The 23,140-nt window shown below is 39.4% G+C and overlaps 1 protein-coding gene across 2 annotated transcripts in view; it reads right to left on the minus strand.

Moving 5' to 3' along the window:
- rin1 (Ras and Rab interactor 1) overlaps positions 1–23,140 on the minus strand; it is an 80,457-nt gene that overhangs the window by 16,118 nt on the left and 41,199 nt on the right. The window contains exons 2-11 of one of the 2 annotated variants that reach the window (XM_020711716.2): positions 21,629–21,772; positions 21,222–21,336; positions 17,830–17,902; positions 17,580–17,671; positions 14,663–14,844; positions 14,135–14,416; positions 13,516–14,047; positions 3,269–3,577; positions 2,810–2,941; positions 24–193 (exon numbers count right to left, since the gene is read on the minus strand). In XM_020711716.2, coding sequence (XP_020567375.1) covers positions 24–193; positions 2,810–2,941; positions 3,269–3,577; positions 13,516–14,047; positions 14,135–14,416; positions 14,663–14,844; positions 17,580–17,671; positions 17,830–17,902; positions 21,222–21,336; positions 21,629–21,772 — 2,031 coding nt within the window. Of the gene's footprint in view, positions 1–23; positions 194–2,809; positions 2,942–3,268; positions 3,578–13,515; positions 14,048–14,134; positions 14,420–14,662; positions 14,845–17,579; positions 17,672–17,829; positions 17,903–21,221; positions 21,337–21,628; positions 21,773–23,140 lie in introns of both variants that reach the window. The other variant, XM_020711715.2, reaches the window with a different exon arrangement.

Below are 23,140 nucleotides of genomic sequence, written 5' to 3' on the forward strand. Positions count from 1 at the left end.
ACAACTAAAAAAATTGGACATACTTGGTTTCGCTGATTCTCCTTTTGTCTTTGGGCCTCCTGGCTCCGCCTGCGGCTCCACTCCTTCAGTGCTTCCTGGAGCTGTGGTGTCAGGCAGTCGGAGAAAGGCTTGTCCTGCTCCATGCCTTGAATCAGACAGAGGCTGGCATACACGCTGGTCAGGTAGTACCCACCTGGAGGCAAAACAAAGTGTGTGTGACTCCTTCTGTCCTCTTATGCATTGTCTAAAAGCTCTTGTTCAAATACATCTGACTCCAAATCTGTAGTAGAATATTAACATTGGAACACACTTATTTTTAGAGTTTATACAAAGTTGTGCTTACAAATACTAAAATATACAGAAACATTAAATATAGCCAAAAGTCTGAAGTTTCAAGTCATTTTTAGGGCACTTTATTAATTTCACCCAATCAGCCAATCTCATGGCAGCAGCTTTTATATAGAAGCTGTTAAAAGACTGTCGTTGCATCAGCAACTTTCTATGCTGTGGTCTGCTGGTGTGGAGGAATCAACAAAAGGGACAAAAAGAAGCTGGACAAGCTGGTGAAGAGAACTAGCTCTGTCCTGGGCTGTCCCCTGGACTCAGTGGACTCTGTAGGTGAGAGGAGGATGCTGACCAAGCTGTCCAGCATCCGGAACAACCTCTCCCACCCCCTGTATGCGACGGTGAGGACCATGAGGAGCTCATTCAGCCAGAGACTGCTGCACCCCCAGTGCAAAAGAGAGCGTTACCGGAGGTCCTTCATCCCAACAGCAGTCAGACTATTCAACAACACGGTCTAGGACTGCTGAAACCGCTGCTGTTATTTATTGCCTTATTTAATCCGTTATTTATTACCTGTACTTTTACTTCCACCTTGTATTATTTTTATTCTTACCCATTGCTACTTTGTTTTTTCGTACTTTTCCAACTGCTATTTTTTTGTTTTTGGCTGCTGTGACAACCCAATTTCCCCCCGGGGATCAATAAAGTCCTATCTTATCTTATCTCATCTTAAAATGACTAGGTACAACAAACAAAAAGAATGCATGCAAGTGTTGGAAAAAATTGTTTTGGCGATATATCGCGCTAGTTCATTTGGCCATACTTGTATCGATTCAAAATGCTGTCAGAACGATATTTATTTAATTATTTATGAGTGTCCTTCAGCGTCTGACTCTTGCTTTCGACTTAAACCTCAGACCGCTAGTTGGCAGCACCGCACACTGAGCTTGTTTGAGCAGCTCTACACCGGACAAAACAACTACTTGCAGCTTGTTTTGTTGTTATAAGACATGCACTACTTAGTTTTTACTTAGGATGTGTTACGGTGGGGGATTGGGGAAGCACCCAGGTGCAGAGAGGAGGTGGAGGCAGGAGGTTGCAGGATCACGGGTGTTTAATAACCACAAAGTCCAAAACCAAACAAAATACCACTGCAGCAGGCAGGCAAACTCAAAAAAAAACAACACAAAGAGACAGGAACTCGGAACATAACTAACATGAGACTGTGGATGAGAACAGGGGAACGGAAGACACTACTACTAAGGGAAGACAGGACTTAAATACATACAGGACTGACGAGACACAGGTGGAAACAATGAGGGCAGATGGGGATCAAAATTAAACTTAAAAACACGACACAATACAGGAAACCCTACAAAATAAAACAGGAAGAGAACTCAAAACTTGAAGAAACAAAAGACAACAAGAACACAAAAGTAAAGAAAAAAAAAAACGTGATAGGATGGGTACCGTACTAAAACTATGTGCCATGTTGCTGCCAGTATCATATAAAAACGTGGATTGCGGTGCTTTGTAGTGGGCTCAGATAAGAACAAGTGAAGCACTGCAGCTGCACAGCGGCTAATGCACTTAACATTGGCCAAAATGCTACCAGCAAAGCGGGCCAAAGTTCTGCGGAACCTCACAGCAATAGATTCTAGTTCAGCAACATGATGGATCAGAGTGATATGTACAACACTCTGAAAAAAGGCCAACATCGTGGCGATGACCATTAGATTAGATTAGATTAGATTAAATTAGATTAGTTTAGATAGTAAAGTGACCAGTAAAGTAAAGTTACTAGTAAGGTAAAGTGACCACAATTTTTCAGGATTAGCAGTACAAACATTATAAACGAACAGAATAACATCTGCAAACTGCACAAGGTAAAATTAAATTAGAGAAAATAAATAGATAAGTAAAAGTACACACAAAAACAACCGTTGTAAGAACAAAGAACAACTGAAAAACAACAAGTAAATAAATGATTAAATGAAAAACACCCGTTGGTCCATACTGTGTCACTTCAGCACCGTGTTGTACAGTCTGACGGCTGTGTGGAGGAATGACCTGTGGTAGCGCTCCTTGCACCGTTACTAGTTTACTTCCGCATGTGAGAAAGCGGGGCAGCAGCGGTGCAATGCAGACTGTCTCGTAAAATTAGTATCTTTGCCACATTAAAGCAACTTTCTTTCATACTGTCATGCTGCCTCATCACCACACTTTAAGTTACCATTATAAAAGCTCTATGAATTTGCTTGGGTTAAAGCAACCTATATATTAGATACAGTTGCAGTTCTTAACATTGTGAGTATTAAATAAACTGAATTTTACAATTGTATTACAATGGAAGATGGATTGAAATTCAGGTAGAGATTTTTCTAAGTCATACTTTAAAAAAAAGAAGAAGAAAGAAAATGTGTTCCAGTACAATATCGGGATATGTATCGTATCGCCAGGCTCTTGCTAATACACACCCTTAGTAAATACATGAGAATGTATTAAGCTGCAATTCAAAGCCCACCTTCTCCACAAAGCCAGGAGGGCTCCAGGAGCTCCATCATGTACTCCACTTCTATCAGAATGTGAGGCCTGTTACATTCCACAAGCACATAAGATAAAGATGGCAGGAAGTCTTCCCAGCTCACTTCCTGTCCTGAAACGCAAGATAAGAACATGAAAAGCAGGTCATATATCTTTACGGACTTTATCATTGGTAACAAGATATTACCAAAATTTCAGAATTTTGTTTTTGCTCTCAGATATTCCAAGTAAAAAATTTCGTGTTGAAGGAATTGATAATATATATTTTTTTCTTTTTAAAACCAAATATTAGTCAATCATGCTTTAATTTGGGAGCAAAAATTTGAACCTAATGACATAAGAAAGGACAAACAATGGTTTATTCCAAACAAGCTCTAAAAATCTGATCTGGTTTCAGTTTGTTTTTAAGGATTGCTGTCAAAACATGCAGCAGTCTCACCATGTAAGGAACCCATGGCCTTGTGGACACACTTGCACATTTGCAGCAGCAGCAGCACCTTGTCAATGGGTGAATGTGTCCGCTGCATCAGGATCATTTTGCGTTTCACCCTCTCCACCTCGCGACTGTCTGGGACCCCCATCCGTACTCCAAGTTGCTCTATGGTCGCGTCCCCTTTCAAGTGCACCAGGTTCTGGGTGAGGCGTTTAATGGAACCGTCTTGGTTGTGCAAAGCAATCAATGCCTTTTCAAGCTTGGACCTCAGAGGCCGGAGCACGCTAGAGAACATGGCCCTTTCCAACGCCAAATCTGCAAAGAGTGAGAAACTGCTGAACTGGATTTTTGTTCTTTGGATGTAAATTGGTGGGTTGCACAAGGTCTGTTGGTTAGCACCTCACAGCAAGAATGTCCTGGTTTATGTTTGGGGTTTGCATATTCCTGCTATTGACATGTGAGTATTCCGCACATAATCTAGTTTCCTACTAAACAATATCTAACCCATGATTTTGAGAGTGACTGTGAGCACATAGGGTTACATGTTACGTATGTGGCCATATTTGTTTTTTTTGTTCTGTTTAATCTGTGTTTTGTTTTAATTCTATCAGAGTGGGACTTTGTTGTTTTTTTGGATCTTTGTATGCATGTTTGTCTGATTATTTTTAGGTGTGGTGCATGAAGGCAAGGCTCACATTAGACCCAAACTGATGGAGAGAGCCTTCAAAAGCCCAATATGGACCTCCAGCCTGTGGGAAAGGAGCTTTGCTGCAACCGGTCTCCACTGCAGAGTAAGCAAGTTTAGGCTGACTTACGCTAGAGTTCAGGGTTAAAGTCAGGGTCCTTTAAACTTGCTTTCTGGAGTGTTTTTGCTATTGTTGTCCTGTAAGTAGTTTACCAGATTTCTGTCTGTCACTAAGGTTGCCTCCTGCTAGTTTGATCATTCCACAATCATTACAGAGATACAAAAAACTATAAAAACAAATTAACCAGTAATATGAAAGCATGCAAAAAAAGACTATGATAAAGAAATATTAGAAAAAAATACTAAAAGAATCTGGAGAGCATTGAACAGTCATAAGAAAACTGTCATAAGTCAGAACTCTGTCTCCCCCTTTGGTCACTGGCAGGAACTGTCTCCAGAGTAATGAATGCACTTCATCTCCCAGCAACCCCAGCATGCAGTTTCTGAGTGCTGCACACCCGACTCTCATTTGCCATATCAACTATTTAAGCACTGCACTGACCCTCACTCAGTGTTAAGTATTGTTTGTACCACTCTGCCTTCCTTACTGAGCGATATAGCTGTACCCGATCTTCTATCTTCTGACTCTGTTTGTCTGCCCCAACTCTCGCTTGAATTTTGATGACCCTGTCTCTCCTCGGATGAACTTGTGCCTGTTTTTGAACCCTATCAGCCTGACCCTGATTAAACTTTGTGGACATTTAGCTGAGCTAACAAATCTGCTGCATTTAGAACCAGCCATCTGCCTGTTCTTGTAACAAAAACACAAAGAAAAAAACAAATTATCCAGACTTTTTGGTTGGCAAAAATGAGATGTGCAACAATATTCAGGATATGAATAGGGAGTTTAATGAATATTTTGTAAAAATAGGCCCAAATTTAGCCGACGAAATAAATTGTACAAATAAATCAGAAAAGGAAACTGTTTAACGCTAAAAAGAAGTCCTATCTCAATTTATTTGAAACCCGTGGAAACAAAAGTAATTCTAAAAATTGTCAAACAATTCAAAAACAAAACATCTACAGGCTGTGACGGAATTAATATGATGGTAGTAAAAAAGGTAATTCATTCCATTGTTGACCCGCTAACCTATGTTTGCAGTTTGGTGGTGGTAATTCCATTATTCAAATCAGGGGACAAACATCAACTCCCAAATTAAAGACCAGTGTCTTTGCCAATTTTCAAAAATACTTGAAAAAGTATTCCTCACAAGGCTGGAAAACTTTGTGGAGAAACATAAACAAATGTCAGATGATCAATATGGCTTCAGAAAAAATAGATCAACATCCATGGCGATTACACTATTACCTGAACAGTAAATGGCGAATACTTGTTTAGCCCTTTTCTACCCTTCTCGAAAACCCAAAGCAATTTACAGTCACAGTCCCATTCACACACACATTTACACACTGATGGCAGCGCCTCTGCTGAACACTGGAGCCAAAGTTCCACCAGAGGCAAAGTGGTGTTCAGTGTCAAGGACAATTCGACAAAAGGGGCAGACAAGGCGGGAATCGGACCTCCAGTCAATTTGTAGAAGTTCAATTAGCTTTCATATAAAGAGGATATGAAAATATTTATATAATATTATAAATATATATTATATATAATATTATAAATATTAATATTTGCAGTTTTGAATTGAGAAATTTACTTTTTTTTTCAGATTTTTTTTTTTTTTGGATCAACAGTGACGTGGCTCTCCATTAAGGGGACATTGGCAGAAGTAGCTTCTGCTGTTAGAACCATAGCTCTAACAGTACGAATCCAAAATTAGTTTATTTTCCAAGTGCACTTTGAACCATTAACACTCGGTGGATGTTAATATGACATGATTAGTTGCTTAAAAGTGCAGTGTGCATTTTATATTGTAGTTTTTGAGTCCAAAACAGTCAATCTCATCCCAGATGTTCAAATATGGATTTCAGTTCCCCTTTCCTCCTTTGAACCCCCTTCTGAATATTGGCATTTCACATCAGCAAAACCAGCCTACCAAAATGATTGTTTATACTGTACTGTTCTGGAAGCCATTATTAGTTTCCCCACTTCCCACAGCATCGCTGTTTAAATGTTGATTCTGACTGCTCAGTTTATGTCTCACCCCCAGTGAAAACCAAACAGGTCATCAACTTTTCTGCTTGCATGGAATCCCCTCTGAAGCAATGTTTCTCTGAGACCGAAGGATGTTTGCACTGACCTGTCTTGTCTTCAGTTTATCATTCCTAGAACAGTGCACAACTTAAAACAATAGTTTGAAAATGCTCACAAACCTCAAATAAATGATCCCTATGTCATCAACCTTTTTCTTTTTTGTTTTGCCTTGGGTTCTTTTACATTGCAGAATCAGTTTGATGAGACATCTCTGGTTTCAGCTGAAGCTCATTAACTTCCTCTTCTTTATGAATTCCTGGTTGACACTCTGTGTCTCGTTAGTCATTCATGAAAACTTTTTCTGCCCTCAGAGTCAGTAATCTGCAAGACCAGCTTTTATTGCTAAAAGGAATTAAACAACACAATGAACACATTCCAACCAAGGACTTTAATATGGTACTAACTGAAGCCATGAGGCTTTGTTAAACTAGTTCTATATTTATATATTTAAATATATAAAATATATATTTAAACTAGCACTAATGCTAGTTTGCAGCTGTGAACTAAAGCAGCTTATGGCTAACTTTACATCTATAATGTGCAGACAGTAACTATATTCACATAATGCATGGCTAACGTTCATCAGTCCAGTGATGTTATTGATAAAATGGCAAATTAAGTTTTACTCAACACTGATCCAAATATAGTTACCTTCTAAAAAACTTTCTAGGAAAGCAAAGTTTTGGCAAATTTTCTTTTTGACTGTGTTTGCTCATCACTGATGCAAACTGGCAATGTATTTTTATTGTACATTTTGCACTTTGCATGTGCTATAGGCCTATGAGTAGTTGTAAAGGCCATAGGGAAAGGATCTACTTTCTAAACTCTAGAATTTTTGTTAGTTGCTATTGGAACTAACATGCTTCTGGACAGATTTTCTGTACTATTTGTGAAAAGCTTAAAGGTTTTATTTCCATGGGTCAGAACAGTTTGTAGTTGTAGAAGGAGAACTGAAAAAAGACACAATTTATAGAAAACACGTTTATTGAAACCACATATTTTAAATTACACACATGCTACACAATTTTTTTAGACCTTTATTTGAGAGCCTGGCTGCAGAAAAATGGCACCTGACATCATCAGCCGGAAGCGAAAATTATACAACTCACCCTAACCCTAAATCCAGTTGCAATGTTAAGTAAATGGTACAGATAAAATCTAAGGTCCTGCGGCACGATTTAAGCGTCATGGCTACTGTTGGGAGAAGGTGGGTACACCCTGGGAAATCTGTCGCAGGGCCGATGGAGCTGGAGCTATCTCGATCACTATGCCCCAAGAAGGCAAGCTGGCGGCCAGACAGAAACCAGCTGTGGGATGGGAAGCAAGCCTGCTTGGGCCTCCTTAACTTATGGATATTTTTCTTATTTTCATCAAGACAATGATTAAAAAAATGTCCCCTGCTTTATCACTGTTTTTATTTTTACCCTCTCTGTTTAAACCCAGTCAGAAAGAAAACACAAATGCGGAGAACACGTACCTGACATCTAATGGGACTTTAAATTTAATTTTAATTTCAAATATGTGTGGGCAACTACAGAATCCAGCCTTGGACAAACTTAAATATGTGCGGGCACTGTAGCAATGTGCCATATTCTTTTCTGCCACACTTGAGCTTTTGCACACTGAACGGGGAAAATCAGGGAACTGGCACAATGCACATGTGCTCCTGGGCCGTTGTGACATTACAACAGCTCAATAATTCAAACCGAGCCTGTTTGTGACAGTTGATTGACAGCGATTTAAAAGTAGAAATACTCAGAAATGCAAAAATGAAATGATTTTTTATTAAATTTGTTTTCTTTCATAAGAAAAATGCCCCATATACATGTCAAAAACGTTAAATATATTTAAAACGATATTGGGGAACTTCCGGGTCAGTTTGAGGATTTCCGGTTCCCTTCAATCAAGTCCTCTTTGGATTCTATGAACAAAACACGTGGCCATTGAACTCGGCTTGAGATTTAAACTAGGTCAAAACCAGATCGGAACTCTTCCATCATTTCCCAAAGTGGCGTTAGCTTAGCGGACACTTGTTCCATAAAACTTTTCAGCGTTTCTTGAATAATGTCAATAGTCTTATTGAGGTCTTCGTATTCCTGGGGTTTCTTCGGGGGCATGGTCAGCTCTCTTTTTTGGGGAAAATCAACTTTTTAAGTAATTTGAAGATAGTTGTATTCGCAGAGAAGCACGCCACGCGTCCTGCTGTGTAACCCGGAACCGGAAAATGTTGTAAATTGTAAATTGTAAATTGTAAACGTAAAATGTTTCAATCAAGTCTGAAGGAGTATTCAGTAAGCATACTTCCTATACAGTACATGGTCTGTAGTATACATACTATACTTTTACCTACACTCAAGTGTACTTAACAAAAAAAAAACTTTAGGTGTATTAAAGGTTCTAAACATTGCTTCTCTTAAGCTTTTCAGAGTAAACTATATCCATATATATGATAATATATTACCTTTGGCACACAAAACAAAGATTTTATTAAATGAAATAGTAGTTATTTTCATAAGTTCATTTTCCTACCCGGACGTAAGAAGACTGGATGTCTGAGGTACCGCCTTTTGCTCCTTGTGGGTGCCGTCCATTTCATGACGTCAACCTAGAGTTGGCCTCAGCAGCGTGTCTGCGTTTCACCCACAAAAATAAACAACATTCTAACTTTTGTAAAGAGGGATGTGCATATTGTGCTTATAAAATGAAAGCGGAGAAACTGTGTCTGTGTGTTAACCTTAGCAGACATGTGGGGTAAAAGGAATATTTTGCTTGATAAAGCAAATTCTGTTAGCTAGCTAAGCTGATCCCACTGATGTCATCCCCATTTATTATCCTAGACACGGTAATGATAATCTATGCAAACAACTCATGAAAAGATGACAAACAAATTCGTTTTTTTTAGCAATCACTGCATATGAAAAAAAACTAGGGTTTCTCCTTTTTCAGCCTGACAGCAGCAATCAAACACACATTTATCTTCATCCACAGATGATGGGTACCATGACATGTAGAAACACTCAGCGAGGTAATATTCTGCAGAAAGTGGGCAGCCCTGACTCAACATTTTCCACTCATCATCAATATCCTCCTCTCCCTCCTTCATGATTTCCTCCTGTACAATCCCCCACATACCTTCCCATCTATATTACTATAAAACTCATACCTGTGCGATCAATTACTCTCGTCTCCACTCCTCCCTCCCGTCTTTCACTGTAAATCTGCTCTTGAGAGTAACTGATTACAAGTAATCTGATTACAACATCTCTGACAACTTTTCTAAGTGTATTTTGTTGTTATTACTCATGTTTTGTAACTGATTACTTTCTCTAAGTAATCTACCTATGTGTATTTCTACCTCCCACCCTCCCGTGAATCGTGCTGCTTTTCAAGTGAGCGTGGGACTGTGATATCTTTTTATGATAAATGAGGGGGAGAAAAAAAATGCAAATGCCTCCCGCCGACGCAAAGAGAGATAAATCAGAATAACAGAGGAGGAAGGAAGGAAAGGAGGAGTGGATGACCGCTCTCTCCCTGAAGCCTCTGCACAACTAAGCAACAATCATCTGTCACTGCACATGTACACACACCTGCAAACTCACATGCAGCATCACGCAAAGCAGTCCAAAACAGAAAACACCTACACACAGGACCGTGTTGGAGGATCTAAGTACAACCCAGGCAAAGTAACACCCTTCAATGTCTTTGCAATGATGAGAATCCGTTTAAATGCAATAGATGTGAATGCCAGAGCACCTAGAAGGGCTTTCCTGATGCTGTTTACCAAATTTTATAGACAACATGAATATTCCCTTGCACCCACCACCACCACACGAAAACTATGTTCACTTGAGTCTGCCTTTCACTGGAGCTTAGGAAACCCAATATTTATGAGAAAAGATTGTCAAATTCCACAAGTCTGCATCCTCCCTTAGTTTTCCTGTCTTTTGCAATTCACACATGGTTTTCTTGATGCTTCAGTCACATGGGCAGCAGTTTAGCTCAGGCGGTAGAGCAGGTCGTCCAACAACCAAAAGGTTAGTGGATCGCTCCCCACTCTCCCCAGCCAGCTGTCGACCCCCAAGCGCAGCTAGTCTGCAGCTCACCGCTCCCCCCAGGGGGATGGGTCAATGATGCGGAGAAGAATTTCCCCATTGTGGGATAAATAAAGTATCAATTATTTTTTTAGCGGCTGCCAATGTGGAAGGCTGCCACGCAGGAATCCAGGGCTTGATTCCCAGAGGGGAATGAACAATGGTAATGGGGCAATTACAACATCAATGTTAGCTGTGACATACAAGTGACACTGTCATGGGGTGCCTTTTACACAACTCTGTCACCTGGACCACTGTGGTATTACCATAGTTATTCCTCAGTTTAACACAACAGCAAAACAGTAGAAAGACATGAGTGATTTCACAGTTTATTTTAACCTGTTTGATGAATGTGATAATTATCAAGACTAGGATGCAGCAGAAGAGAAAGAGAGAAGATAATACAAGAAGATGAGATAGATGATGAGACACAAGGTGACACAGGAGGAATTGAAACATTTAGACTTTGGACTTTGATTCTTTGAAACAAACTTTTGCTTCATGATATGGACAAAAACAAGTGATAAGAGGTGAACTTTCCCTTGGAATTAACTTTTTATCACGTAACATGATCTTTAGAATACAGTACACCACTTTCCTCGGCTTCAGTAGAGTGAGGTCGGAGGAGTCTCCACAGCCGTTACCATGACAACACATCGCACCGCATATCAAATAGTCCGCTTTTGTTGAAAAATGATTTACAACAAACTATTACAAGATTAAAAGTACTGACATTTGACTTCATATATATTTCTTTTGTAAGTGACCATGATATTATACAGGATGATGCCCTTCGAGGGGTGCATTATCAGAAAAATTATAGACTTCGTAGACACAACCAGTCTCTGGTTTGCGTTGGATGGTTCAGGCTTCTGCATAGTCCATTATTGGGCATAATCTACGGTGGACCAGAAGGGTCACAACACAACACTTTAGATTTCGCAACACAACACAATAACTCACAACACAAAACAATAACTCACAACACAATAACTCACAACACAATAACTCACAACACAACACAATAACTCACAACATGAAACAATAACTCACAACACGAAACAATAACTCAAAACAGAAGTATACATGCAACGATTGTGCTTTTATTCTGAAATTTCCACAGGCCTAAAACATCGGTAATCACGTTTCCAATCAGGGTTCATAAGATCGTTCAAAGACTCTACCGGCAACTGCAGCTTCTCTCCTGCTCCGTCTGAGAGCTGTCTGTGTGTCAGCCGCTTCCGCATGTTTCTGTGTCTATAAGATCCACTTTGAAGGCTCACTGTCCCTCAATAACCCAAGAGGGGAAAATAAAAACATAAATAAAAGTAGGGGACTCTTTTTATTATTATTATTGTCGCTTTGAAAATATTAAAAATATCAGTTTGGTAAAGTTTGAAAGACATTCACAAATTCTGACTTGGGGTTCAATAACTAAACGTTCAAATCCGATTACAAGTATCTCAAACCTTTTGTATTAACACAGAGAGTGAACTACAAATGCATTTCTTAAGAGAAAAGATTGCTTTTTCTGCGTTTTAATGAGAATTCTTCTCCTCCAGCTGTAAATGCAGACACGTAGCGAGACAGTTTCCAAGAGACCATCAACAAAGCAAACTCAGCAAACTCTGTAAAAATTAATAATCTCTCAAAAACAAATAAATGTCCAAGTGTTGTAGCATGCGCCAACATGCAGTGTAGCTGAGTCAAAAAAAACATTATCTGTGTCCGAATTCCCACCCTGACCCCTAAATACTAAAAACTATATAGTATGGGACTGTGTAGTGCCCTGGATTTTAAAAGCAATTCGGACACCATCTTACTATTTTTTTATAAACGAATATGACGTCATCGATTTCACAAAGTAAAAATCTTATTGATATTAGCGTTTTGGAACGATTATTTATGAATCCACTGTGATCTGAAGTTAAAAAAGTCTATGGTTTATTAAAAAATACATTTGAATACATTTTCTTTGCAAAAATTGTTCAAACGTAATGCAATGTACTCTATATTTGCCAATCTAGTGAGCATCGATGGACACTGGTTTTTCGCAGAGACTTCTGGAAAATTTCTAGGGCATTTGATTTTGAAATTGTATTTGTACAACACAAATAAATCTAAGTGAACATTCTCAAAACCTTCTCCACTTGGTTATTTATAAGGCTTTTTAAATGCCAGTTTTACCGCTGTTATAAGACCAAGTCTCGCGCTGACCAAGACCAAGTCTCGCGCTACACTAAAATGTGCTCTCTGTTAATAACGTTAACGTTAATTAAGAGTGAGCCCGGTTTGAGAAGGTTGCGTCAGGAAGGGCATCCGGCGTAAAACATTGCCAAATTTACCATGCGACTCGTTCGCTGTGGCGACCCCTGATGGGAGAAGCCGAAAGTGGAAGAAGAAGAAGAAGAGTGAGCTTTTCCCCCATTCCGCCCAGAATGGATTTGATCATGTGGAGGAGACAGGCCCAAGTGTTTCATTAAGAGGTGAACATGAAATGGGATTTGTAGCACTTTAAAAAAGACTGTTGTGACTGTTGGCAATTTGTGACAGACTTGGAGAGTTAACATCTAGTACAAAAATTAAGATTACTTATTTGTCGAGTTCATTAGCAGTTTATAAGGTAATATTTTAATTAGCACTTTATTAAAATGTCCTTTACAGTTTATTAAATTTAAAACTTTGAAACTTTTATTTTAAGTGTGCTTGTTTCATTACCACAAAACCTTATTCATCAAAATGCCTTGTAAATATTTTTGGAATTCTAATTTGTGTTAAGCATGACGACCCTAGTTTACCTGTTCAGTGTGAAAATAAATGTCTTTGAGATGATCACATTGTATCATATATTTTCCCCACAAAGTCTTACTTTGATGATGAATTTGAATGGGCCTTGAATCACTTTTTACTGGGAAAAATGGGCCCTGGTGTCAAAAAGGTTAAGAACCTCTGGTTAAGTGTCCTTTGCTACCTGTCCTCTGCAGCATGTCCGTAGAAACAAAAATGTGCATGAACATTTTACCATTGCAGGCTCACCAGGTGGTCTACGATTTCACTTGGGCCACCTGCATGCCCTGTACACATTTTCTAATTTTTTCGCCCAAACAGCCTGTATCCACCCGTAAGGACAGATGTGACTAAGGCATTGCACGATTAATAAATCATCTATTCATATAAGAACTTAATAAAGTGGAGTTTTGCTAAACAGGTAATATATTTGTGACAAAAAATGTAAAAAAGTGCAGGTTGCTGGTTTTTTTTTTACCTTTCTCATTCTCTGGCACCAAGGTTTCAATGGGAGGCTCCAGCTCTCCACTGTCCAGCAGGCAGCACTTTGCGTGTGACAGAAAGAGACGCAGACCCTGAAGAAGCTGCACGGCTGTGACACATGGAGACGAAGAAGCGGAGGTCACCGATTTCAGCACTTCCTTCTGCTCTAAAATGAAATCCTGGACCATACTTCCAAACACTGAGCGCATGTCTCTGGACAGCTCCTCCACCAGACGAGACACCCTCTTGTCTGGGGCAAAGAAACATACAAAGGCCTCACTCATACGGTGCAGGCCACCACGGCCTCGAGAGCGGACAAGAGGTGGACGCTGGTAGCTATATGCTTGAGTTTGGACCGTGCTTTCTGGATCCGAGTCGGAGTCATTATCCTCCTCTATACTGCTGAAAGAGCTGCTGCTGTCAAGTTCAGCCAGTGATGGAACTGGACGATTCTCTAAAGCTTGAACTGCCACTTCGATACCTGGCTCATGCTGGGATTTTGACGCCTCTTGAGTGTTGCCAGATGTCTAAATCAAAAGAAAATACTTTATTTACCAGATAAAATTAACACACATACGTTAAATGCACATTTTATAATGTAAAAAGGAAACTACTTGTGGCACATAGACAGACATCACGTCCTCTTCCTCTGCAGACCCAGGTGACACAGCAGGGGTTCTTCTCAAGACCCCAGCACCTGCATGAACTCTCCTTTGTGAGTTAGTGCTGGCCTTGTGCTGTCCCTCAGATCCTTCCGGTTGCTCCACAGACAGCGAAGGTGAGTAGGAGCCGACTCCTTCAAGAGACAAATTCATGGAGGACTCAGAGAGCCGGAGCCTCATACTGCGCTTAAAGCGATGCCGTTTATTGGAGGCACTGTGGTTTGTGGGTTGTGGCTGCTGTACAAAGCAAAAAAAAAGGGATTTTTTTCTATTCGGAGAATAGAAGTTGAACATTCTAATAGATTTTAAGAACATTTTCCAAAAAGTCTTAAAGGCTAAAGTCATGAATGAATGACTGATAGATTTATCTATATTTTATTCTAATGCACCATTAAACAAGCATTTAAATCAATATCAAATTCCAAATTCAGATCTATCTAACTGATTCAGAGAAAGCTGCTAACCTCAAAATCTCCTTACCGAGATAACCTCCAGCTGAAGAAAGAGTGGATTGATGAAGCAAACTTTGCCTTGAGTGCCTTGATTCCACAGAGAACACTGCTCTAGAATCCTCCCCATTTGAGCTTGACTCCCGCTGTTTATTGCAGTTGGTCCTGCCGGCCCGTTCTGAATATCTGAAGCATTTGGCGAACTCCAGAAGTCTGAAATCCAGAAGGAAAGAGGCAGTACCCTTTACCAATACTTCCAGTGCTTCAGCAGTGGGATTTACAGCTTTCTTGAAGAATTAATTTTATAATCCAGCAATATCTGCACTCATGACACTCTACAAGCTAAATTTAAAGTATAGTTTGTCCCAACTGAGGCTAAAGTCGGTTTCAAATCCTGTTTTTTGGTCATCTGTTCTAATCTCGGCAGAGAAGCAGGGTTGGGTCTGGTTAGTCCTTGTGGAGAACACTGTATGGAACCAACAGGTGTTGTAAGTTACTGAAACCACATGGGGGCACTCTTCTGTGTTTCCATGTGCCAGTCCAAGTAAATGCGTGTCTCACTGTGGTATAGAAGCATATGTGTCTCATATTTCAAAAATAAAACTCAATACCGGAAACGCTTTTTTATTTTGACAACAAAGCTGCATCCGTTGACTAAAAAATAAAAGGAAAAATCAATCAGCCAAATGGCTTTTTCTTTTTCTTCGTCAACATCGCTCATAGTGTCACTTATTAAAAAATATACAGAAAATAGTATTTGACATTTCATTTTTAAAAAGTTCTCTCGTAAGTGTGTAGCAAAATTCAATTCAAATTAAAGCCGCAAGCGCCGTTGTATGGCCTGCCGGCGCTACCCGCCCCCGCCACCCGCCTCTACGCACCACTTACACTAAGGCTGCCCACCTCTATGCTGTACCGCCGCCCTCACCGCCCACCTTTGATCAAGTCTAGTCGTAGCTGCATATGATAATTATGCTAACTATGCTAGTTATGCTAATGTTGCTAAAAGTGCTAGCATTGCGATCGGAGATTTTTTGCTAAACACGCCCACATTCCTTATATGTCCATATCCAGTGTTTTTCCAATATGTTCAGTTACAGCCATGGATGCATGCATTTAATTTTCACAGTATTCCATTGACAAAGAGTTATAACAGTATGCCACATTTGCACATTAAACTCGAAAATCGCCAATTCTCAGAGTTTGCCACAAAATGGCCGCCAAGCTGTAGGTCATGTGGCCATCCCATAATGGTTTTTAAAACTTCTTTGGGATATCCCAGACACATGTTTTTGTTTTGTAACTGTATTTTAAAATATTTTTTTTGGCTCCATTTGAGATTTTGGCTGGATTCAATTTATCCTAGGTGTCTGCTTATTTTAGTGACTTTTCAAGCATGTGGTGGGGGGCAAATAGGGGGCTTTAAGGCTTCCTTGAGAGTATTGTTTCAGTGCAACACTCCTCAACCAGGGTAGCTTAAGAATAGAAGTGAGTTCAGTCAGCAGGTTGGCATAAAGCTGCTCACATTTTGAGCCAAGATGAGCCTAGCTGTAACATGTTAGCACTTAAGGTCTAAACCAGAGCCGTTCAACCCTGTTCTTGAACATCTACCACCCTACTTGTTTTGCATTTCTCTCTGCACTGCTATTGATAGCTGACTCAGCTTTCTTCTTGTTTTGATTCGAACATATTTGATCCAGATATTTAGCAGCGGGAAAAAAAAAATCAGGGTTGTACATCCAGACCAGTGTTTTTCAACCTTTTTTGAGCCAAGTTACACTTTTTGCTTGACAAAAACCCCACAGCACACCATCAACCAAAAATGTTGAGTCTGTAGTCTGTATTGATTTACAGTCCCCCCACCATCTCACGTGTGTTTTTGTAATAATCGAGGCAGCTGTAACTGTTTCTCCTCAAAGTTGCGATTGTTCTTTATAATAATTTTTAATTAAATTATTTGAAAGTTTGCCAAGGAAGTTGCTTTTCCCTAAAGTTAATTAAAATGCAGTACTATGTAACTTCACAATTTTTTTTTGTGTTGTTAAATTTAAACTTATCAACATTATATTTTTAAGTTTTATTTTAAAATCTGGAATCTCTGACTGTTAATGATTCCTTTTTTCAAACTTGAAAGAACACTAAACTGTGTTCCTGCTTTTATCAAGAATATTTACAAACTGTTAGAACAGACGTTTTGTTGTGCTTCATAACTGTTAACAGCAACGCAGTAAGACGCCGTCACATTAACCCCAATGCATCATGGGAGTTGTAGTGAAAGCAGAGGTTCTGATGCCGGACAAACTCATCTCTCTGAGCTTCATTATTTTGTTACTTTTTTTCCACGGTCTGACACCCAATCCCGCTGGTAACTAGGGCTCAAGGATGATCCGTTATCCATACGTATCACTAGCCCCGGTTTCAGGTTATCAGCAGTAGATAAGACAGGATTTATGGAAAACAAGCAGGAGGCCAGCCCTCGAGACCTGGTGTTTGACACCCTTGATCTAGTTGACTAGGGCTGAGCAGTTCTGGTCTAGGCACACTCCTTGCAGTTGCAGTAGAAATCACATCTACTAGTCATCCACTATAACATCTTCGAGAAGCAAAGCAGCTCTGAACACTGAACATTCTGGAAAACGTATTAAATTAAGATATATTTGCTCTGGGGCACAATTAAATGTTTCATTCAAGGCCAGATATGGGCATGTGTGTATGTGTGTGTGTGTGTGTGGGGGGGGGTGCCCCTCCAAATTCCATGCTAAGGAGTTGATTCCATCAGATCCTCAGATTTAGTGGCTTCAATTTTCTCTCTCTCTCTCTCAAAGGCTTCCTGTCTGTTCCATCCAATTTCTATGAATTTCTATAAAGTTCAATAACCAAAACTTATTAACTCAGGAGTATTCTGTGAGGCCTGATAGGAGTGGATAATAATAAAAATGATGACTAACCTTGTCCCATGTGTGAGATGGCTTCCAGCTGCCTGTGTGTGGTGGCTTTAGCAATGGCATCTGGTAGCTGCAGAGGAAAGGGTAACGTGTCCCTGCAGATGAGGGGGAAAAGAAAATGTGTTTATGTGGGACCAACAGGTGATGAAACCATATATGTGACTTTAGCAGTTTACTATACAAACAGGCATCTAAGGACTTCTTCTGTCCTCGTGCCTTCATGTATCTGATTTAAATCAGTGTTATATATTACCTGCTGATGCAGTAGAAGGCCACCAGGCGACACAAGTCAGGGAAGCTGAGAGCTGAGCTCTCCAAAGCAAATGCTTGGGACAGAAAAGACAATGACTGACAGCAGTGAAGGCAGTGGGCATCCTCATTTTGCAACAACTGCCAAAAGTAATACAGAAGACTCATCGTCTCTGCTACACACTTTTTTTCTGTTAACAACAACGCAGAGCACCAAAATGTTGAATTTGGAAAGTCTTTAGATTGACCTGGACCTCTGCTTATCAGTGGCTCCTTCATGTAGGGAGCAAACAAAAAGAATAGAATTTCATCCAGATTTACTCTAATAAAGGCAGAGTCTAAGGTTTGATTGATGGAACGCGTCAATAATAAATGCCCTCCAGGTTTAGAGGATGCATTTCCTACTTCATTGGTTTCTAGCAGCCTTTCCTCTGGGGTTTAAGAAACACCTACACCTTCTGCTAAATCTCTACTACAGTAGCTAAAAACCGCCCAAACACGAAAGACATTGAGGCAGAAAGTTGTAAAACCTGTTAATTTGTTGTCTTCAGAGAGACAGGATCAGTGGGAGTTTGGAGCAACATCACAGAGGCTATCCTCAGTTTCTGAGAACAATCTCAGTTCAGGTAAATCATGTACACAGCTCCAAAACGGCATTTGTGTTGTCACACTTAAATCGAAACAAATTTTTATTCACACAACAGCTGGCAGCGTTTTTTCTGTTAGATGACAAATAGCATCTGCAGATCATTTTTTTATGTTCTATGCAGTCTATGCTTTATAACTGTAGTTGTGATTGGAAGCTGGTTGTCCATATTTGCTCTGGGGCGCAATACAGGCATGTCGGGGGGGGGCTCCAAATTCCCCCCAAATGTTATAGCCTGGAAAATCCAAACTTATCTAAAGAAATAGATATAAAAATAAACTCCCCACAAAAAATAAAGAAACAACAAATTAAATAAAATAAATAAAAGGTTAAAAAAAAACAAACAAGGATGGATAGACGGACAGAAATGCATAAATGCATCCTCAACAGGGCACAAACCAGTGCTCTGCTTGTGTTTTTCCCATGCCCGGTAAATGCAGAAGGAAGTCCAGGAAGAGCATTCAACATAAACTTAAAAGACATCAAACAGATCAAAGGAGAAAACAGATCCACTATATTACCAAAAGTATTTGCTCAACTGCCTTGACTAACATTTTAACTTAAGTGCCATCAAATTCCTAACCCCTAAAGTTCAATGTGATGTCTGTTCACCTTTTGTGGCGATTACACCTTCAACTCTTCTGGGAAGGCTGTCCACAAGGTTTGAGGAGTGTGTCTATATAGGAATTTTGGACAATTCTTCCAAAAGCACACTGGTTAGGTCACACACTGATGTTAGTGGAGAAGGCCTTGTAAAAGACCCATTTTAATTGTTTTCTTGTTATTGTTCAACATTTCCTTTGATTGAAGATGCCTTTAATTTCAAAAGAATTATGTTGAAGATGTAAAAGAAAATGACAAAAAGGTGTTAATGTTTGTAAAGTGTATTTTGTTTTGAAGACTTTTATTGTGAAGGTTCCACTTACTTCCGCTTTTTCTGTGAAGTGTGTCAGTTTAACAGAAACAAAAAAAAAAAAGGTTAACAGCTGATGCTACGGCAACAAAGGAAACAGACAAAAAAGACGGACGGATAACAGTGTAAAGCTGTAATTTGTTTTTGGCATCTAGCTGGAAGGCGAACAGGTATGATTTTTGGTTATGTTTACTGTACACATTTTGTGATTATTTTCAATTTGTGTTATGTAAAATAACAAAATATGTTTCTGTTTGAAGTTATCCAACAATCTAACACTACTAGCTGAGGTAAAGAATGGTTGTATATCAAAAGGGAATTATTGTAAGTTTGTTTTTATGCTTTTCTTCATCTCTTATGGTGTGACTATGACTGGGGAGTAAATAAATGGGTTGGAATACCCCATCATAGTCCATCAGTTACTATCATTGAGTCCATCGTCTGAATCGAGTCCGGCTGGAATGCTACAGGCCTGGCTCTCAGTCTCCGCTCTAATAATTCATCCCAAAGAAGTGGTGGGCTGTCAAGGCCTTCAAGGCTTTTTGCACAGGTGTGCCATCCTATGACAATTCCATGCTGGAATTCATTCAGCTCCTAAAAGTGGCCCAATCTTTCACAAAGGTTTGTAAAAGCAGTCTGTATGCCTAAGTGATTGATTATATACACCTGTGGCCAGGCCAAGTGATTAACACACTTGGTTCTGATCGTTTGGATGGGTGAGCGAATACTTTTAGTGATATAGTGCACATGGATAGATGAACTGAAAAGATGTTTTTTTTAAGCACTTTAGGGACTTGGAGGGATATGACACCCTCTCAGCTCACCCAGACCCCCCCCCCCCCCCCCAACACGCCATTCTAGGAACATTTTAACTTTAGTGTTTTGAACTTCAAAACTACAAACATAGCAAGCAGATTGAAGTTTTAAAATATTCTTATTCATTACTCTCACCATGTGTTTTAACTTTTATGCTCTGTGATTTCACATGGGAAAGATTTCCGGTTCCGGGTTTCAGCACGGACACGTGTGGCTCAATGTGGCTATACAACTATCTACATAATAATTAAGTAATTCATCTTTGTCATGTGCTTTATTGATACTTTATGATTCTTAATTCTGTCTGATAAAAGCTAGGAACCGGATAATGATAAATCATGTAATAAAATGGTTACGGTATAACGTGGTGGGATTATAAAAGTTCGCTTCCTTCCACTCCCTTTCAAGCAATATTTATTAATATGTCTAATTATCCTAAGTTTGATTCGTCATTGTATGAATGTATAACTGATGATTGTATTGCTTTTGTGTATTCTTATTTGATTGCTTGAAATAAACCAATTAAAAAAAAACAAAAAACAAAAATGGGACCCAATTCACAGTCTACATTGGGGGACTGGGTGTATTCTTGAACTGTGAAATCTTCAAGTCTGCAAAATAAACGTAGTAGCATTGTGTCTGCTGCCATGTTTTTTTTAGCTACTACTCTCCAGCTTCATATTTCAAGAGGATGCAGGATGCCCTGCTGAAAACGCACTATTATTTGACGATTTTCACGTTTTTGGGCTAAAAAATGTATAAAAATGAATTTAATAAAAAGTTATGAGGCTATTCTATTGTTTTTAAAGTGGAATCTCTTTGTCTATTTGAATGTTACATAATTCCAAAAGTTGGCAATATTCTAAAACACCTCAGTTTGTAAGTTATTCGACTATCCAGCTGCAATCCAACACCTCTCCTACACGCTGATCTCACTCCAGCAGAAACAGTGCACAGCTCTGTGATGGTTTAACTGCAGGTGGAAATCACCTGCAACTGTCCGCGTTGCTTTTATACTCACTGGAGTCCTCCTCGCTGATGAAGCACTCCTGAACGGAGGAGGCACTTCTCTCGGCTGTCACTCTCAAACACAGCACTTTCCTCTGGCTGGAACTGCATTTGCGCACTAGAAAAGTCTGTGAGCGTGAACAGCAATCACAGGAAAATCCGAATGAAAATGTTCTTTGTGCTCATAACATTTTTATTGAGTCTTTTCAGAAAAGGAAACTGAAAGAATCCTGTTTTTTACTGAAATTATCTATGAAATAAGATTATAGGATTACTGGTTTGCAAAAAGCTGATGGAAAATGTTGTTTTTAGATCCTGACGTTAAATATTTCTCCAAAAAACTACAAGCTGTACCTAAGCGAGAACAGGAACCTAACTTGATGCATGAAACTGCCTCAGACACACTGAAGATAGCCTCACCCCAACAGGTTCTCTGAGCAGTATGTAGAGGGCGGAGTCTCGGTTTAGGGACAGCTGCAGCCATACAGGATGAGTTAGCAGCAGACGGTCCAGGATGCTGAAGGCCCGCTGAGCGGCCCGCTGAGAACATCTCTCGTCCTGCATCTGCAAGGCACAGAGGACAACCAAGATATCACAAGCTGCTGTCAACAGCTTCAGATCCAAAGTTTTGCAGGAGAACAATCTGAACGATCTGATATTAATCCAGATAAACATCTGGTGCGTCAGAAGATTCATAATAACCCCATGTTGTAAAAGAGCCATTTGGTCCAGTTTCTTACAGACGAAACCCAGCGAAAGCCACAGAACTCCACATTTTTGTTGAGAACAATACACTTTAGATTAAAAACATTCAAAATGTCAAATATATAGAACAGGTGAATTATATCTATTATATTTTTCTATTTATATTAAATTGAACTTTTTTTTTACTTTTAACAGCAGCACATACAAATTCCTTTTAAAATGAAATGCACCCTCTTTCAAATAAGATTATCCTGCTGCAGAAGATTTACTGAAATTAAAAATGAAAAAAAAAAGGCAAACATGACATTTTCTGTTATTATGACTTTGGTCTGCTCCTGATTCAATTTGAATAAATACACACTCAGAAATTTTAATCTTAATTTTCTCAATTTATTCCCCTTCATTATCAGAAAAATCCCACAAGAACATGCATCATAAAAATACCAAAAACAAAATTTTCATCTGACTAGGTCCTTTAAACTCTTAAGTAACATCTGTGGTATATAGGTCTGTGATGTTGCAATTTTTTTTTAATTTAGACATCGTATACAGTGATTGACTTTTAGTTTACAATTTATGACAAAAATGAAGCAAACCTTGGAATTTAGCAGTCACTTCAAACACCCCAAATTTATTTTGTAAAGCACTTTTTTTTTCATTTGTGCCCTTTAAAGCAGCTTTACACCCTTCTGTTCATTCTGCTGTTTGCTAAAACGTTGTTCCAGGTTCTAAAATATCTGTCTTTGCAATAACAGAAAAAAACCAAAAAAAGACTAGTCTGTTATGCACAAGGACAGAACATAAATCAACTGTGCGTCTTTTTGCACTTTAAAATTAGTGTTCAGTCACAGCTTTACTTTCTCTGAGACTGGCTTGTTGCTATATGTCAGTGTGTGGGTTGCTGGTGATCGCTTGCAAGCAAAGCAGCAGATGGTTGCCATGGCAACACAGGTCTACACATCCTACCAGGCATTCCCACTCAGCGAAACACCCTCTCTCTCAGGTTTGAGTTGCACGCGCCTGTGAACAAACACTCAGGTCTGTGTACAGTATGAAGACAGTACACACCTGTGCAAACTCTAAAGGTTTTCTCTTTTGATATAATAAAATGATTATTAATCTGCGTTGTTGTGCTATTTTCTGTGTACCTTTGTGGGAGCACCAAAGACAAACAGAGGTCGGGTTCTGTAACCTGATTTTAAAGCTCCAGAGGAGGTATTACAAGTA

Source organism: Oryzias latipes, chromosome 18 (genome assembly GCF_002234675.1).
Source record: "Oryzias latipes chromosome 18, ASM223467v1".
Lineage (NCBI taxonomy): Eukaryota > Metazoa > Chordata > Actinopteri > Beloniformes > Adrianichthyidae > Oryzias > Oryzias latipes.